This window comes from Lycorma delicatula, chromosome 3 (genome assembly GCF_047948215.1).
Source record: "Lycorma delicatula isolate Av1 chromosome 3, ASM4794821v1, whole genome shotgun sequence".
Classification (NCBI taxonomy): Eukaryota; Metazoa; Arthropoda; class Insecta; order Hemiptera; family Fulgoridae; genus Lycorma; species Lycorma delicatula.
This window is the reverse complement of record NC_134457.1, coordinates 77,125,335-77,145,483: the sequence shown is the minus strand read 5'-3', so window position 1 is coordinate 77,145,483 and position 20,149 is coordinate 77,125,335. Positions and strand designations below refer to the sequence as shown.

Sequence of the window (20,149 nt, the reverse complement as noted above, 5' to 3'; positions counted from 1 at the left end):
ATTTCAATTCTTTTAGGCATTGAGTATACAAGTTTTTTACATATTTCTTTGCAGTGTACTGAATTACATAAATTCTTTTCTATTGTGTTTTTAGGATTGTTGCGGTTTGTTATGATGCTGCAAGTTGGAACGTTGATGTATCTTTACCGATCTAGTTTTATGTTTTTACTTTTTTTGTAAACAATTGTGGGTTATTTCTATTTATTAATTTAATAACATGTAATTTGCTGTATTTTTATATTTTTACATTTTTTATTTAATGCAGATTGTGCTCTATTGTTTTTTTAGTATATCTGTTGCTGTGAAAAAAAAATTATAAAATTTACTTACTTGTTATTCAAAAGCTCAATGGCTAAAACAACTATTTTAAAGAGTTATTTTCTTTAAAGAAACAAACTACTCTACTAAACAGTGATGTCACTCCATTCAAAATGAGTTACTTTTTTTTAATACTATTTATATAACATAATTAAACATGTAATGTCATTTTTTGAATGACCCTTTTGATGTCAAAAACAAACCATCATGGACTTCACATTTGATTTCACTTGCTTTGCTTTTTTTGGCCTGGGCGATGAAGCTGTCTTCCACTGGCTGGACTGCTGTTTTGTTTCAGGATCATAGCCATTACATAAAGTTATCCCCTGTTATGACTTTGACAAAAAATCCAGGTCAGTTCTGTCTATTCCTTCAATTCCTGGTACACTGAGACGGTTCTCCCTCCAGTCATTGGAAAGCTGTCGTGCAAAAAACTTTGCCGTGACGCATCTCATGTTCAGATCTTCAGTTAGGATTCTTTGGCGTGTTCTTCAGGAAACTCCAGTTTGTTGATTGTTCTGCAGTGATCAAACATGAGCATCATGTTCTTTTTGAACATTTTCAACTGTTCTTGACACTGAGGGGCAACCTGAATGGGATTCATCTTCTAGTAACATTTGGCCACTTCTGAACTGGGCCAACTACTTGTAAATTACTTCTTGCCTGGCTTAGGGCTTCCTTCCTGTAAGCTTTTCGAAGCATTGAGACTGTTTCTGTTGCAGTTTTCTTTAACAGGAAACAGAATTTGATGTTGGTGTGTGCTCCTTAAAGTTTGCCATTGCAAAATTTTTGAAAGCATTTGGAGGGACTTAAGAAAACAATCACTGTCAGCTGCGTTGGTTTCTCATGAACGTTACCTGGCCAAATGAACAGGGTCTAGTAAACATATCTAGCGAGAGTGGTAGCACTGCTGGTCTCTTCCCTACAGGAAATAATTTTTTTTTTTTGTATCTCCTGTAAAAGACAAACTTATAGCTTATCACCTATTATTGTTTTTCTTTCTTTAAATTGCTGTAAGTAAAGTATATTAAAATATAATATGGTAAATCAGAAGTTTGTGTACTTTTACTGTAATTTTTTATTTATAATTATATTTTATAATTTTTGTAAGTAAACAAAGATATTTTTCAGTAAGATGTTTGGTTTTGTTTTCCAACTAATCTTTAAATGTATTTCATTATATTACAGAAACTACTCCAGCCTTTTAACTATATTCTTCAAGTACCTGGGAAACAGATAAGAGTTAAATTAGGACAGGCATTTAATTGCTGGTTGAAAATTCCTAATGACAAGCTAATTGTTATTGCTGATATTGTACAGATGTTGCATACCTCTAGTCTACTGTAAGTTAACTTTAATTTTATTTACATATCAATTTGTAGTGGGTTTTTTAATGTAGTTTTATTTCTTGTATCTACTTAATTGAAAATTATTTCCTTTAGTTAACATATATATTTGTGTTATTGACATCTTTGTAAATGTGCTTAAGTGCACTGTTATTATTAATTATAATGCCATCCCACGCTTTTCCTTTCAGCCAACAGTTCCTCCTACTATATTTGATCAGAATTACTGTTACTATTTCAGTGTTAAATTTTTCTAATTCATCCCATTTCTGAAATGAACATTTTTAATATGTAGTTAAAAAAAATCAAATAAAGAATAGCCAAAATTTGTAGTATGCCATAAAATTTTAATACAACAAAAATTAAAAATTATTAAATGTATTTTTATAAATTATTATTAAATGTTACAAGATATAAGCAATCATTAACTGTATAAAAAAAACCTTTTTGTACAGAGCAGAAGCAGTTTCAAATCATAATACATGGCAAAGAAATTGGTCTTACATGAATGTTAAAAAAACAAACCTTAGTAAGATATTTACTTGAAAACTGTTTTTACTTTTTAATGTAATCTGTTTTCATATTGCTACCCATATACATCACTTTAGCAGGGCCTCAAAACTTGATGCATAAAATTCTTTGGAGTTTCAGCAATTATAATTTTGTTTTCAACATCTTTATTTATCATTGGTGAAATTTTTGCCAGTTACATGAGTTTTCAGTAGACCAACCAAGTGAAAGTTGCTTGGGGCTAAACCAAAATGTAAAAGGCGGATTTTGAAAAAATTGAAGTCTTAATTAATGACTTCTTTGCAAGGTTTTTTTATCTGTTTGATGTTTTGCATTGCCATTACAAAGTAGGCCTGTTTTGATCAGTGGAATTTGATGTTTTCTTCAAATTGTAGTCTGAAGCATCAATATAACTTTACAGTGATTCAACATTCACATTCACCCCGGTTCAGAAATTCAGTTGCAATAATCCCTGAGAATCCCAAAAAAACATAGGAGTTGAGGATGTAATCCAGAATTTCATGTGTAAAGTTGAAGAAGGAAGAAAACTTTCCATAATTTTAACAAAACCTTTTTATTCTATTGTCTTATACAGAATGCCCTGGGACATGGTGGCCATAATTAAGGAAATTATTTAGGGCATCAAAAGTTCATGTAGACTAGTCCCCTACCTCGCTTCATTTCCCCTCTGTCTGCCATTTTGTATTCTTTCAGTAAATTGTGTACATTATGAATAAATTAAGATATTTTAATGAAGTTTCATGACATGTACTCAAATTTTCTACAAAATAAATAGATTTTAAAATTTTAAAATGGGATCAATTTTTAATCATTATATTAAATTATATTTTATTAGATAATATGTTAAGCCTTTTATTTTGAATAAAATGGCACCTCATTTGTTCAAATTAATTGACAAACACCTGAGATATGGGTGAAATTGTTAGAGATCACAAAAATTAGGCATTCACAAATTTTGTGACTTATTTTCACTTTCTTCATTAATTGAATTAATAGTAATTTCTATTATTATTATTAATTTCCTTTGTTGGCGTACTAAGTATTTTGCAAACACAGGAGCCCATTTTATTCATTAATATTCCCCAGTCAGTCATTTATATGAACATGAAAAAGAGTATTTGTAACATTAAGAAATGCTCAGTTACTTGTCACTTATTTTGATGATTCTCTGTGTAATTGAGTGCTACTTACTGTTGATGTAAAAAAAAATTTCTACCACCCTGAGGTATAATCAGTCAGATATGTTGTCTATAGTTATTCCTATTTAACAATCAAAATATGCAAACTACGATAAGCAAACATATCTTAATTCCTTTTGCCACTCTGTCATCATTCTGTGTGCAAAAAGTTGTTTCTATTTTTTTAATTCTGAGAAATGGAAGAAAATGGACACACATTTATTTGTAAATGAATTACATACAGTAATAATCGGCTAATGCATGTATACGTCAGTTAATAGTAGGGAGAGATTAGGATAAATGTAAACTGATCATAAACAGTTGTTTTTAAAAAATACAGATTACTTATCTTCCTTCCTCTAACATGTTTCAAATGATTATTGAGCCCAGAAAGAACGTGTGCCTAGCTACGCTTAAAACTGCCTCAAAAACTGTGAGTTTTGTTAAATCCTCTAATATTATCATGAAAAATTTTATAACTGTTCCTGTCAACTGCTCAAATAATTTAGTTTCTGTAAAGTTCTCCTTCATAGACCTTGTATCCAGTTCTTTTTTTTTTTGGCAGTATTATTGTTTTATACCTTTAAATTGAAGTAATAATTAAGACAAGAAAAAAAGTTTGGTATTCTTGTGTAAAGTATCTAATAATAGTCTATATATATATTTGATAAATTTCATGAGATGCATTTTTCATGTTCCAAACATTTATTTTTTATAATAATTTGATTGAAAGTAAATAGTTTGATTTTGCGTTACATATAATTTAAATTTTTACTTTAATCTCTAAATAGGTTCAAAAGAGTTTACCATTTTTTAGAAATCTAATTTTTGGGCCTTTCATTAAAAAATCGGACAATAATTTTTGCTGCTGCACCCAGTTGTCTTAAGACCAATCTTCTGCCATATTTCAGTTATATTTACTGCTCTCAGTACGTGTTCTTTTTGGCTCAGAGGACAAAGTATGTGTCCTTATACGCATATATGAAATTATACTTGCACATATTAATATATACCTAAGAACATTTTTTATTTACTTTTACTTTATAATCTTTCTAAAGAAACATTAATATATACACATTTTGTATTTAATTTTGTAATTTCTTTAAATAGATTGGCTAAAGCTGAACTCATTGCTTACTTCCAAAGTTTCTAACCAGTCTCTTATTCCCTACAAAAGCTTTTTTAACAAAAAAAATTATATAAGTAAATTATGTAAGTTAATTCAAAAAATCTAAATCTAAGAACAAGTAAGGCTTTTTTTACTTTTTACCTCTGTAGACTTATCATCATGTTAATCATTTTTAACAGGTGTATAGTGCTTAGTAATTTTCAAATTTAAGAGGTACAATCCTATCCATTTATTCTGAATTCTGGCACTAGATGTATACCATTAATCTGAATTGATTTTTTTTAAAGGAAAACTAACTATAAAAAATTATTACATCAAATTACTTAAATTTTTTTCATCCTTAACTGTAAAAATAAAATTCTACTGTACCAGTTGAAATATGTATTAGAATGTACAGCCACTGATTAATTTCCGAAACATTATTGGTGTACATTAAGTGAGAAAAGAAACAAAGGCTTAATGAAGGTAAAAATTATACTCCAAAGTAATCAGGCCGGATAATCAGAGAATGTGAAAATTAATTAACTGCAGACAGGACAGTGAAATTATTAACAGATGTAAAAGGATTATGAACTTATTAAGGACATTAGAAAGGCAAGTGTCGTACAATATAACGCAGTTCTGTGTTTTTAAGCTGGTACTGATACAGCATTTGAAATAAAAGTGACATAGGTCACATAGAATCCTGCTTCTTTTATCTGGAATCAAAGGAGGGCTACATACTAAGGATAAGTAAAGGAAAATGGAAAATGTTTCCTATTGAAATTTTGATGTAAAAATTTATAATCTTTTAATAAGAGGTAGATCAGGTCCTGGGTAATACTGTAATTGAATCTCTTTACAGCATAATAATTTCACGACATATGTAATGTGTTGAGTCATGGAAACTGAAGAAGTAAGTAAGATAAAATGCTAATAACCAAAGTTCTTTTTCATAGATATGATCCATTTATGTTGAAGAATATTGGGTGCAGAGGAGTTAATTCATTATCCACTGTTGAGATTCTGTATTGGCTAATTTTTTAAAACTGAATTTCACTTAAGGAAAAAAAACAAGATGTTGACTAATCCACCTTGCAGTATATTTGTAATGTTTATTAAAAAAGTCAGCATTAATGTTGTTAAAAAATCATTCTTTAGTTATCCATACAAATTGAAATTTTTGGTTATATTTTGAAATTTAGTTAAACTTTATTGCAGTAAAGGTTTTTTTGAATAAAAATGTGTTCATTTGATGAACATTTTGCAGCTGTTGTCTTACACTTGTATTACATAAGTTAGGTATCATTACATTGTGAACTGCAATACAGTTCTATAGAAATGACTGTGTGGGTAGTATTGTCATACCCACTACTCTACAGTTACAGTAATTCATTTTTTAATAGGCATTTTTTTAAATTTTAATTTCATTTTATACAATACAAAAGATTAGGTATGATATCTCCATTTTAGTAATTCAAATTTTTGGAGTTTGTTTACTAGAATTGGTTATTTTAAAAAGTTGTATCTAGTGATACTTAACTGCTCCTGAATAGTGCTTATAATCAAGTCTGAAAGGAGCCAATTTTCATATTTTTAAGATTGGTGGTGGAATGTAAAGCAAAAAAAAAGTAGTGCTATACATTCTATATTTCTTAGATGCCTTTTTATGCTGTGATGTTCTATGACAATGGCTTGTAACGAATGGCCTGTAGATTTTGATTTTGGCAAATGTTTTAATATTATTTTTAAAATAGTTCAAGATAAGTATTATATAATTATAACTACGTTTATAATTATTATACCTGAGAAGTAATCAGTTCCATGTTAAATGTTATGTTTATGTATGTAAGGCATACTAATGTACGTGTTTTTGTTTATTTTAGCCTTGATGATATCCAAGATAATTCAGTATTAAGGCGAGGTATACCAGTTGCACATTCCATTTATGGTGTTGCAAGCACAATCAATTCAGCTAATTATGTTATTTTCCTTGCTCTTGAAAAAGTACTTAAACTTAACCATCCTGAGGTAAGTTATCAATTTTATTCATTAATGATTAAAAAAAAAAGAAAAATTGTTCAATTGGCTTCAAAGTGCATATTACCTTTATAATTTGATTGTTTAATGGTACATTATTTTATGTGTTTTTTGTGTTCTAGCAGACAAAATACTATAAATTACTATACAAATTTTCATTACTTAAAAAAAGTCATAGATGTTGTTATTGTTCCTCTTACAAATTTATTTACTGAATAGAATAACTATTTTCTAGTCACCTTACGATTTAAGTTGTTATTCTCCTCCACAAGAAAATTTCTGCATTTTGTTTGCAAAATTGTAGGTCAGTTTTGTTATTAGCTGGTTTCCTAAAATATTTGAAAAATTATGCAAAATAGACTTTTAAAATTCCTTGAAAAACATAACATATCAACAAACTTTCAACATGGTTTTAAGATAAAATTATTTACTGACAGAGTTATAGAAAAAAATTCTCTTTACAATTTAAAAAAAAAATCTTGCGCAGAACTTTTTGTTAAATTAATATTTTTTATATTTTTTTCAATTTGGTTTAATGATGCTAATACTAGATACGCAGATAAAGAAAGGTCAATGTTTGAACGTATGGCATCATAACAACCACGCTTCTAATAACTTTGCCACTTGGCTTTAATTTGAGCACAACTCAAGAACGACTTAACCATAAAATTTTCTTCATAAAATTTTCACATGTGCAACTTCAGATACACAACTACAGCATGACTTAATTTCAGTCAAATTAATCTAATTGTTTTGGAGATTTTTAATCCACAAAATATGAGGCTTAAATTGAGCATAATTCAAGAACGACCCAACCAATCCTCATCAACTTTTCACATGAATAATTTCAGTTACAATACTACAGTATCTACATTTCTGTGAAATTGATGTAGTAATTTGGAGGTTTTCGAGCCAAAAAGTTTTATACATAGGCTTATATATATAAAAATATAGGTGACACAGAGAAATGGGAAAATTTTAAATAGTTAGTAAAAAATGAAGTAAAGTTTACTAGCCTTTATTTGATGTTAAAATATGCTACATATACATATGTTTCAATTACTTTTTAAAAATTGCTGTGCTTAAGTACTGTCCATTTTTGCATACACATTCAGTAAGTCAGTTCTGAAAATTTTTCATAGCACAACACAATGTGTTTTCTGGGATGTTAGCAATCTCCTCTTTGTTTTCAGCTAGGCATGGTTTCTTGGTCTAGTTTGGTACACAACACTCTTCAGATATCCCCATAAGAAGTCGCAGACTGAAAGGTCTGGAGACTGGGGTGGCCAAGTGATGTTAGCAGTCCTTGAAGTCATGAGATCCCGAAACAAACGTCCCACTGCTGCCATACACTGTCGGGCTGTGTGTGAGGTGGCTCCATCCTGTTGAAACCAGGTTTGCTGAAGGTCAAGATTTGGAAGAGAATGGAGCCTGGGAGCAGTAAATGTCTCTAGCATGTTGATACAACGTTGAGAAATCATAGTGACAGCAGAACCCCCTCCTTCATCTTTAAAGAAATAAGGGCCTAATACCCCGACACAAAACTGCACACCATACAGTAAGTTTAGCTACTGTAGAACGATTGCTGGTGGAGCTGAGCAGAGTTTGTTTTTGTTGAGTAACAGAAGTTCTGTGTATTCATGTAGCCACTTAAGTGAAAATGGACTTCATATGATATCCAAAAATTGTCAATAAAGTTAGCATTCTTATTAATTTTAAACAAAAGTTTTTCACAAATTTTCAGACGGAATACAATCATTAGGTTTTAGTTCCTGGACAGTTTGAATCTTGTAATAATGAAAGTTCAGGTTACTGAGTATTCTTTGCACGTCCTGACGTCCGATATCCAATGATAAGACAATTTTCTGCACCAAATGATGACTCCTTACCACTACAGCTTTCAACATCAATGTTTTCTGGCATACGTACAGACGATACACACCCACTAGTTTTTTTCCAAAGCCAAACCATTCTCTTCAAAGTTAAGAACGCAAGTTTTGATTGTGTGTGAAGAAGGAACTTGACCACATTGCGGGATCTCTTAGTGTCACTGAAACACTTTTTGTGCAGCTGTCACATTGCCACCATGTTGGTAAAATGCCGTTATGGCAACCCGGCAACCACACCATTCCACTGCTCCATGACAACTAAATGTCCATTACTGCTCTACAGTTTAATGTCTTTCTTCCACTTATGGTACACCTACAGGGCTGCCTACATCAAATTCAAAGCTTCTGGTTTCTCTGTGTCACCCCAATTAAAGTGAATGGTGTTTTCATGCTCCTCTTACCTCAAAATGTAAAGAATTTTGTTTCTTTTTCACTCTCCATTCCCACCATGGGACTGAAAGTAATACTGTACTTTTCTTCAAAAAAGTCTAAAAGAAATATTATCAATCCTCTTTATAATTTAAAAAATATCTTAGTAAATAATTAACTTTAGTTCTACTTTTTTTTGTAATGAGAAAACTTAGTCATTGCTGTGTTAGAGAAGCTGTTTACAGCTGATGATCATGCATTACCAGTCATAAACAGAACTTGAAAATCAATTTTTTTATGAGTATACTCATCTACAATATAGGTCTTCACTCCATGGTGTAGAATGTAGGGTGCCACTAGAAAGTGTCCCTTAGCCTCTTTCTCTTCTTATTTATAGTAATAATCTTCCACAAAATCTCAGCCCATTCATTTTTACTCTGCAAATGTCACTATGTATTTGAAAATAATTATTTTGAATTACTTAAATATAGAGATAATTCTGTGTCAGTAGTCAAGAAAAAATTACTCACAGAATGGAACATAACTAACTTTAAATATTTATAATTCAGTTATATTGAGATTCTTTGGTAATTGTAACATTCTAAATCATGTGGATAATATTTCTTTGTCCGTAGTGTGACTGACATCTTTCAGTGTCTGTCATATTAGATTATAATTTTTCATGTTGATCAAATAGATTTTATTTGTTAGAGAATCAAACCATGTTTTTTGTTTTGAAGAGTATGAAATATACTCTTAGAAAATTGTATGTATGCTTTAAAAATTGTTTCCAACAAATTTTATTTAAAATCTAAATTGCCTATCTTGTTGTTAAACAATCATCATTAGCAGACACTACAAAAAAATTTACAATTCAAAATATGGAAAAAAGTAAATAAAATGAAAAGTAAACAATAATTAATGAAAAGCAAGCATTACATACAAAACACTATAAAAAATTATTTTTACCTAGGGTTTTAGAATAAGAATAAAAAAATAAAAGAAAAAAAAATTAATAATTTTATCATTCTACACAGTTCTTCTAAAAAGTGGACATTTAGTTTAAACCATTTTATAAACCATTTAAACCTCCAGTCCAAACTCCCCATCATAACTTGTGCTATCTCAAGAAAGTTAAAAATATTGTGAATCTTAAACCAATCACAGTCTCTTCAGAGAATATTGTTACAGTGTTTTAAGTTATCAAGTTATCAGTACTGTGCACCATACACTAATCTTTAGTCATGAAAGCCTTATTTGAAGTTCATGGGGATTTTCTGTACAACATTGTGATTTTATGTATTCTATTGAGTAACAACATGACTTATCTGAGGAGAAGTGATCCAATACTTCTTGCTCAGTACACTCAGGAACCATTAAAAAAATGGTTGACAGTCAGTTTTATCATGATCCTTAATCTCTTAAATCAAAATAACACAGCAGAGCTTTAAGCTGTATATTATTGATTGACATGACCTTGATGAGATTACTTTTTACTGTAATATGTGCCATGTTGAGTTATTGCAACTTCATTCAGCATGAATGGAACTTTCAGCAATACGTCAGGAATACAAGCAGTGCCTAACATTTGTTATTTTAAATTTGTAACAACTCATTGATTACAATTTTTTCATAAAATTTTGTGTTTTAGACTTCATCAGTGGATCTAAAAGCATTCTATTTTTCCTTTCTTAGTGTTAATTTTAACAACTTAATGATAATATAAAGCTTAACTAATTCAGTGCAACATTGTTTTGAATATGACATTTTTTTGTTATAAGAAGAATAAAGTAGTCCTTAAAAAAGCCAAAAAAAGGGTTGTGAAAATCATGTAGATATGAGACAGTAGGGCCTACAGTAGCATTGAAAAATGACTGAGAGGTGACTATTTATTAATAATGCTTAACCTTTTGGCATTATTGATGACTCATAGGAGTCACCAATTAACAATGATGATGCATATGTTATTGATTTGTTGCAGTAATACCCGTAGCATTTTATTCATATTGTATTCAATGATTATGTTTTAAATCAGTTACAATAAACAAAATGAAATAATCATTAAACCAAGTATTACCTTAGTTCGGTTTTAAATGAACCATTCTGAATTATTTCTTGAGGCGGCCTTTAAAAATCAGAATAACTTTTCAAGATATGAGCCATTTTTCAAACTTCTTCAAAGGATCTTATTAGTTCATTAATATCAGAGAAAAATTGTTTTAGGAGCATAATAAATCTCATCAGATGTGAAATTGTTCCTCATCGATTAATTTATTAAAAAATCCATATACTTATCCATAGATTGTTTTGAAAAATTAAAAGAAAATGGAGCTTTTACTTTGTAAATTAAGTGTTTATTTTGTGATTAAAGATGATTAAAAGAAAAAAAAACAGTAACTGTATTTTAATTGTATGTTTTATTTGTATAAGCTGGACAGTTTTGATAGAAACTGAAAGGACTTGATATCAATTTTGTAGCTACAAATGTGATTCTACTGTTGTTGAAATTACTTAGATTTCTCAAAGCAATTTTTAAATAATTTAAGTCACCGTATGTTTCACCTTTGTAATTAAAAAAAAGAGATTCTCTTAATTTTTTTTACACTTTCTAAACAGGCAACTACCGTTTATACAGAACAGCTTTTGGAATTGCATAGAGGTCAAGGGATGGAAATTTATTGGAGAGATAACTATACCTGTCCTTCTGAAGAGGAATACAAAGTTATGACTATGCGAAGTAAGCATGTTGTATTTAAATTTAAAAATAATTCATTATGTGTATTTTTAACATTACATTGAAGTTTATTGACATCCTTTATGATATTGGTAAATTACACAAGCCTGTGATGCTTGTGTTTTTTAGTTTTTGATAATTAATTCTTATGTATTTTTTAGCATTGAATCCAAAAATAATTTTCATTTTTTCCATCACGTCAGGATTTAGCATAAATTGCAAATTTTAAAATTTGTAAAAAGTTGAAAAATTGCAAAAATGTGGTAATAAAACAGATATAAAATGTTTTTTTTTTCTTTTTTTTTAATAATTTAATTATTTTCATTTTTTGGCCTATACTATTATAGGCCAAATTAAACATTATTATAGTTATATATTATTCTTATAGTTAAACAGTTGAGTGGTCTGAACAGGAGAGCAGTCCCCCCTGCTCTCCTCTTGCCACAAAAATAAGCCTAATTTCTAATATAGTGCATTTTTAAATTAATTTATTTTTATATATTTAATTAATTTTTATGAGGTATGTCATGCCTTTGGAAACCACTCTTCCACTTAACCCACCCATAGTGATGAAGTACGTAAAATACGTACAATTTTATTCCATGTGTCGAAGTTTCATTGGATGGCTTACATGCTGCTTCATGCTTTTCCTTCTATGTTCTCTATAGAGTTCATCTCGATATAACATCCAGCAATAGTCTGCCATCATCGTAATATTAAATTTGCCGTGATACCTCTTTTCCATTTCTCTCATGTCCTGATGATTGATATCTCTTACTCATCTCTTCCCTACTGATATCTAGATTTTCAAGACAATAATCCACATGTGAGTTTAGGGAGTGAATGTTCAAACTCATGGAACAGCCTGAATATTTGTACTTCTGCAGAATTTTCTCAGTGATTGATTTGAAGTTTGGTTTCTTCTTATTGCCAGAAAATTGGTTACTGTCTTTATAGGCACCCAGGCTTCTTTTTCTGCAACTTCCATTTGTTTCTCAAAATTACCATCTTTGAAAAGTTTTCTAGTGTCAGGACTAGTAAAGACATCCTATAAGTTTGGCAGTTGATAAGACTGGAAATCTGTCACAGATGTATTTAAAACATTTACCTTTTTTTGTTAAGGCTTTGACAAATTGCATCATCAAGCCTAACTTGATACGCAGAGGTGTAAGGAAAACTTTATTGAGATCTATGATTGGTTTTCAGGGCACATTTTTGGTTCCAGGTTTTAATGTTTGGCCAATCTTTCTTTATCCAATGATTTTCCCTGTCCCTGTTATCACATTCACACAAAAAACAATGAAACTTTGTGTATCGTTCCTGCTGTTTTAGGAGCATCGATATTTTTGAGATTGCCACACGTAATCCACTTACAATTGTTCATATTTAGTTTTATTAAGAATAAATTCCAAATTATCATAACCCTCTTTTAAATGGACAGAACATCCTATGGGTATTGACAGTTACGTATTCTCATTGTGAAGAAGAAAAACTTTGAGGATTCTTTTGTACAAATTTATGAACAATCTCCAATCGGTACTTTTGTACAGAATGTTAAATTGAGTCGATAGTCCACATACATCAGTGCAGAAAACTCATTCTCCTTCTTCCGAAAAATATGCAAGAAAATCCTTTTCTTAGTACCTGAATCTGGAAAATAGGTGCCAGCTACTAACAAGTTCTTCTCTTTAAGCCTCTAACCAAGCAGTTCTGAATTTTCTTTGATCACATATAAGTCTCGAACCAAATCATTTAGTTTAGACTGAATAAAGCTCTGTGTGGGAACCATCTATTTCAGGTAGATTTTCTGGTCCTGATACATCTGGACCATAAAGAACCAGGCGTAAAGCAGATGGTTCTTTATATTTGGTTAGATGATACTTTTTTTATTCTTCATATTGAAACCATCAACACCAATTGAATAAAAGTAATAATCATTGATGTGATTTCATATCTCTCGCTACATCATTAGAAATTCAAATTGTTTTTTTTACCTCTGGGACCACCGTTAGGTATTGCTTCAGAGGATGAGATGAATCAATACCTAACAAACTCCAAATCTAAACGCTTCTTCTTCAGCACATGTGTTGTCAATGCAGTGGGGTGCCCAAGTTTTGTCTTGATCTCCTGTTTTCACTCCGAAATACATTTGTACACTTTTTTTTTATCCCCTTCTCCCCCCAACTGGATATCCAATTAAGTATAACTCAGTTGGGGAGAGTGTCCATTTACTCTAAGGAGGCGTCCCCCGCCCACCGGTAGTACGCCTGGCACGACAGGTTAGCCTCCGCAGTCTCGGATCTTTACTTCTTTGTTTGCCTGACTCAAATTCCCCGCCTCAGAGATAAGGTCTGGCTACGCTGCCCCCCACCCCCTCAGCAGGGGTCTCGGTCTTTATGCCACACCTCAAACCAGCGGCACCAACCCCACCGAGTGCCAGGGCACTCGCAGGGCTGACACCGCCGGCCGGGACTCGGTCTTTCTTTTACCCAACTTCTTCCCAGGAGTTCCCTTCTCAGGAACCCGCATACCTCGGCATACGGGCCCTCTACGAAGGGACTGTCCTCCCATCCCTACTACATTCCCCGTCTTCTAGCTTCTTCTTCCTTAGATCGGAGAACTTCACCCGCGAACCTTCTAAACCAATTCCAGTTTACATCACTGAACACCAGCCAGTTGATTAAAATATACGGTGTTAGCCTGTTTGCAGAGATCTCACTTCTGTTGCGTGCCCATCTGGGACAAACAAAAATAGTATGTTCAGCGTTGTCTATCTCTTGGCAGTAATCACAGCCCTTTTTCCAATTTTATATAAGTACTGACCAAAGGAGCCATAACCCGTCAATAATTGTGTAACATAGAAGTCTACGTTGCCCCTTCTTTTACCTTTCCAATCTCTTATGTTAGGGATTAGTCTTCTGGTCCAATCCCCCACGTTTGAGCAAGCCCATGCATTCTGCCATTCCTGATCTATTAAAACTGCAACCTCATCTCTTGACAGTCCCGTAAATCTTAATGTACGCCCTTTGACTTGTAGATCAATAGGGGGACCTCAGTCAGTATACACAGTGCATCATATGAAACAGTCCTATACCCTGCAGCAACCCATAGCAAAGCAAGCCGATGAACGCTTCTTAGTTTCATTTTGTTCCTCTGGATGTTCATAGCATCTCCCCATATCGGGGCCGCATATAGTATCGCAGACGTATTGGCTGCAGTTATCAACCTCCTAATCTCCACCCTTGGTGCGCCGTGGTTATGAAAGAGACCCCTCAGAGCCTTGATAGTGGGGGTTACCCTCTTACTTATCATATCGACATGGTTCCTGAATTTTAGGCTTTTGTCCAGTATAACTCCAAGATATTTTGCATTATTGACCTCTATAATTCGTTCTCCTCTAATGTCTAAGTTGATATTCCTTATCCGTCTTCTTCCAGAGAAAATTATACAGCTAGATCCGAATGCGTTTTTAATGTCTAACATGACCAGTAAGGGGAGTTTCCTGGTCCTCCTCGATCCTCTTCTGTTTGTTATGCCCAGTTCATGACTCTTATCACATTTATCGTTGAATGTCCTTTCCTGAAGCCATATTGCTCTGGGTGTACGCAGTCCCTCTCTTCGAGTTCTTCTCTCACCCTGGCTTCTATTAATCTTTCAGCGACTTTGCCCATGTTATTTATGAGACTGATTGGTCTATAACCTCCTTTTCCGTTGTTTGTTCCTGCTTTGGGGAGGAATACTGTCCTGGATGCTTTTCAGCAATCAGGAAAAGTGCAGTTTTGCAGACCATAACTGGCTATGTCTACCATTTCCCAGGGAATAATCTTTGCCAGTCTTTAGTAACGGCAGCCGGTATTCCGTTCGGTCCTGGGCTTTTTTATGATTCAGTTTTTTATTGCCTCCAGGACTTCCTGTTGTTTGAATCTGCCACCTTCACATCTGATTACTTCTCTATTAGCAGACTCCTCTCTAGGGAACAAGACTCATACTTGTCTCACATGTATACCCAAACGTTTGGTTATGATCCTGAATGCCTTTCCCCAGGGGTCGGCATCCAGATTATCACACAGCTCCTGCCATTTTCTTTTCTTGATTTGTTTTATATGGAAGTTAAGTTTCTTCCTGGCATTCCTGTATTCTTCTATGGCTAGGCGACCTGCTTCTTCCATGCCCCATTCTTCGGGCTCGTAGTCGCTGGGCTATTCTCTTTTTCCTCTGCATTATTCTCCTTTGATCCTCGATATCACTAGACCACCAATAAACTGGATGATGTCTGTTGGTATTCTTTGGTATATTGGCTATTTCGTCTTTAATTATATTTTGAAATATCTCCGGATCTATCCACGCACAACTCATGATCTTATTTGCCGCTTCCCTAGTCACACGGAAAATCTGATAATCTGTCAGCCTATGGTTGATGTTTATCTGCATTACTCTTGAAGGACGGTCTGTAATGGTAATCGAAACAGCCTTGTGGTCACTTCCAGTCTCTTCATTAAGCACTGAGAAATCAATTGTGTCGATACATATTCTACTATCTATTATTACCAGGTCGATAATCGATTCGTGCCCCCTAGCGCTATATGTGGCTGCTCCATCATTCACACAAATCGCTCCTGTAACCTCCAATAGATCTTCTAGGATTCTTCCTCTGGCGTTAGAAGAAGCAGCCCCAGCCAGGGCGGTTCTGCAATTGAAATCTCCTACCACTATTGCTCTCTTACGGGACCGCATCACGACTTGTTGTAGATTAAATATTCTGTGTTGAAAAAACTCCAGAGCGCAGTTTGGGCTGATATATACCCCAATGATTATTATGTCACGCAGCTCTATAGCCACAATACCCTCATCTCTGTAGTATAGGGTATAGTCTATATTACCTACAATCCCCCTGATAGCCACATCCCCGTTTCTATCTGGTACCCATTGACCTCTAGCCACTGAATTTACATTAGGTTCAGTGGCTACCAGGAAGTTGTAGCTGCCCATTGTGGCAATCTCTGTAGACAGGTTGCATGATAGTAAACTTCTATTGTTATTTATTAAGAGTATCTTACTCATGATTCCTATTGCAATCCAAACTGCCAGTTCTATGTGCTGTGCTTCTGCAGTCTAGACATTTTGTAGCTTCTCTGCAGTCTTTAATCACATGGCCCGATTTCCCACAGTTGAAGCACAAGTCAGAACGAATGAAACTTGTTATATTTTTTTTTTACTTTTCCACCATTAACACAAATGTAACAAAAAGAATCTACAGAATTTTTGCAGCCTCTTGACACCATTTTGAAAACAAAAAGTTTGCTTTATGGCCTGAAAATATACTTTCCATCAACAAAAACACTTTTGATCACTCCATCAGAGGATGGAAGTAGTTGTCGACAGCATAAACGAATGGATGGCAGCGAACGGGGAAAGTCATGAAAATCTTTCAGATGAAGAGATGATGGCAACAGTTGTTACTCATCAAGACTCTGAGCAGCTTGATGACGAAGCGGGTGGTGTATTGACCAGTATGTGACACACAGAGGCGGCAGCAGCCCTGGCCTTCGCCCTTCTCTATATCAAACAATATGTCAAGGCTACATCTGCAGATGTTATGTTCATGAGGCAGTGGTGCAGCAACATTGTGTCTTCCAGCAGATTTACTTCATTATGCCAAAAGAAACTGATTGAATTTATGACTTGTAATAAATAATTTATGTTATACAGTATCAACAAATTGTAAGTACAACATAATATTTTTCACATTTAAAATTTTTTAATACTGTACTGTATATATTTGTAATGTCTAGTTTTTTAGAACTTGTTTTTTTAACACAACATGTTGTATAAGAAATGAAATGCTGTGTTTTTTGTGAAGTAAATTGACTCTTAAAAATATAAAATTACAGTTATTTAGCAACAAATGAAAAAAGAAAATATTTTTCACAAAAATTGTTTGGATTAGCACAGTTCATATTAATGGGACTCCACTATATGTAAGTTTATTGACTTAAATTATGTAATTTCCTATACATGTGTATTTTTGTGTATTTTGGATTCATCTGATTTCAGAAACTGGAGGTCTCTTTATGCTTGCTATAAGACTGATGCAACTATTCAGTGACAATAAATCTGATTTTACCAAGCTCACAGGAATATTAGGCTTGTACTTCCAAATTCGTGATGATTACTGTAATTTACGGCTTCAGGAAGTAAGTAATACTGTAGTTTTATGCATATAAATACTTCTCTTGGATAATTGTTTTTTAATTTATTTATTTACCTATTTCTATATAAAATGACACATTTTATGCAATCAGTGAAGGTTTTTTTGTAAATTCCTTTTTGTGAATTCTATAGTAGTTATAAACTTAGCCAAAAAAGGAAATTTGGATTTTCTCATTTTTTTTTTTTTGTGAACTGTTCTTAAACTAATGTATGTTTTTAAGTGCTATCTGATCAGTTTGAACCAAATGCTCAGTCATTAGGTTAGGTTAACAAGTCAAATATTTACCGTGTAGTATCCTCCTATTTCCTATGTTTTGTATGACTACTTAAGTTTTATTTTGTAATCTCCACCTTCAATGATCTCTTTCACAAACAAAAATCATTCCTTCATTGCTCTTCTTTCAATGAGGAAAATTGATGAAAATTATTTGGAATGTGCTGAAGAGTGTATGATGGATGTCCAGCAGCTCAAAATTGAGATATTGAAGACAAAATATTATTTTGTTGGCCATATTACATTGAGCATTATCCAGAAGCAAAATGAGACCTTTTAAAAGTTTACCACATTTTTCAAACTTGATTCTTACCTTCAGTGATGACAATAGTCTTTACTGTACACTGTTTCACCTTTGGATGTGAAGTGAATAAAAACTGAATCTTCCACATACCAAAATATCATCAACTTTCTTGTAGGTATATAACTTTGAGTGTTTTTTGTAGGAGATAAAGGATGTTTCAATAGTAAATTTTGTTGGTTCTCAAGTTCAAAGTGATTGACCCATTTCTCATCAGTGGTTATTTGCTTGAGAAATGAGTCTTCTTGACCTTCAAAGTGATTCAAAAGTGTTTGGTAACTTGAAATCAGTCCATGTTCCATACTTTTTACATTACAGTTTTAGGAAAAATATGTGTAAATAGTGTAAATATTTAGTTTGAATCTAAAGAAATTTTTTATCTGGTTGTTTAGTGAAACTTGTGTTGAATATACCTAATGCTTGCTGCCAAAAAGAAGTAATGGTATCTAATTAACGGGAGCATAAATGTAATGCAATTGATGTGGAAAGTTTGAGTTGAAGATGATCAAAATATTCCATAGATGTCCAGTTGTATTTGATATCCAGTTCAAATGTCTACAAATCCAAGGTTACCTAGAACCTGCTATATTTGTTTTCAAGGCAGACACTATGTATAGAATCATTAATATCTTGTTTAGAAGGTACGGCAAACAAAGTAGAAGGCAGCCAACTTCATCACATGAAGTATGGAATAACCTGCTACTCTATAAACTATATACTAACACATATCTGTTAAAGTGGTTTGTGTTTAAATATACGGTTTGTAAGTTATGTAGTGCTGTAATAGGACTCCTCAGTTTTATTTACATGCATGATTTCTGTGTTTCTTAAAGATTGTCAGTTACTTTTGCCTTTTAATTGTCCTTTGAATTTCCTTTTAATTTTATAACATAATTTTTTCTTATTGTCCTTATTTTTAAGAATTCATAATCTTTTGTTGTTAGATCTTTAAATTTTATATGATAATCTTTTAGATTGTTTGTTTCATTTTCACAAAAAAAAAAATTGTGTTATTTAACTACTTTTTTCCCAAAAAATGGTGAAAAATAGTTGTTAAATTATTAACAATAAATTACATAAGTTGTAGTAAATGAATATGTATTAATATTATTTAGAACATTTCTAAATAAGAGTAACTTAGGTTGTGTATTCATTTTTGCTAATGTCTGGTTGTGTTGTGTTAGTTCACGAATTTGATTGTTAAGGGTGTGTTACTGAAATTGCTGTGTAAAGTAAAATTTACTTTGATTTTCAGTAAATGAAGCATAAGTTTTTTGTGTTTTTTTTATATTTTTTTTTTATTAATACAAATGTAATTATAGATTGTCATAATCAGAAATTTGTATATAATGACTGAATTACAATGTATGATCTAAATTATTATTTATGTAAATCTGTTGCTTGAAACTATTAATTTTCCCCTGTTTGTTGATTTAAACGTTTTTGTAAAAATAAGTTTCTTGTGTTGGAGTTATTTATGCAATTTTTTTGATTTGGAGGTATTAATATTCTCTTTGTATTAATCACATAGTTATGATGAATTATAGGCAAAAATAGATTTTTAACTCTCTTGACACCGTAATCACCTATAATTAATAAATAATTTTTAATTTTTTTTTTCTGTTTTTATCACAGTATTCAGAAAATAAGAGTTTTTGTGAGGATCTGACCGAAGGGAAATTTAGTTTTCCAATAATTCATGCAATAAAAAGTCAACCTGCTGATCATCAAATAATACGTATCCTTTCTTTTTATAAATTTATTTTTAATTAGTTTAATTAATTAAAGACTTATACTATTAGACTTTTTTTATATATAATACTTTTAATTAGATAATGTAGTTTTATATAT

General features: G+C 32.1%; 1 protein-coding gene across 3 annotated transcripts in view; it reads left to right on the top strand.

Moving 5' to 3' along the window:
* Positions 1-20,149, top strand: part of qm (geranylgeranyl pyrophosphate synthase quemao) — a 56,221-nt gene that overhangs the window by 25,891 nt on the left and 10,181 nt on the right. For all 3 annotated transcript variants that reach the window (XM_075360020.1, XM_075360019.1, XM_075360018.1), the window contains exons 2-6: positions 1,507-1,661; positions 6,368-6,512; positions 11,396-11,516; positions 17,568-17,707; positions 19,934-20,036. In XM_075360020.1, the coding sequence (XP_075216135.1) occupies positions 1,507-1,661; positions 6,368-6,512; positions 11,396-11,516; positions 17,568-17,707; positions 19,934-20,036 (664 nt within the window). The remainder of the gene's footprint in view (positions 1-1,506; positions 1,662-6,367; positions 6,513-11,395; positions 11,517-17,567; positions 17,708-19,933; positions 20,037-20,149) is intronic.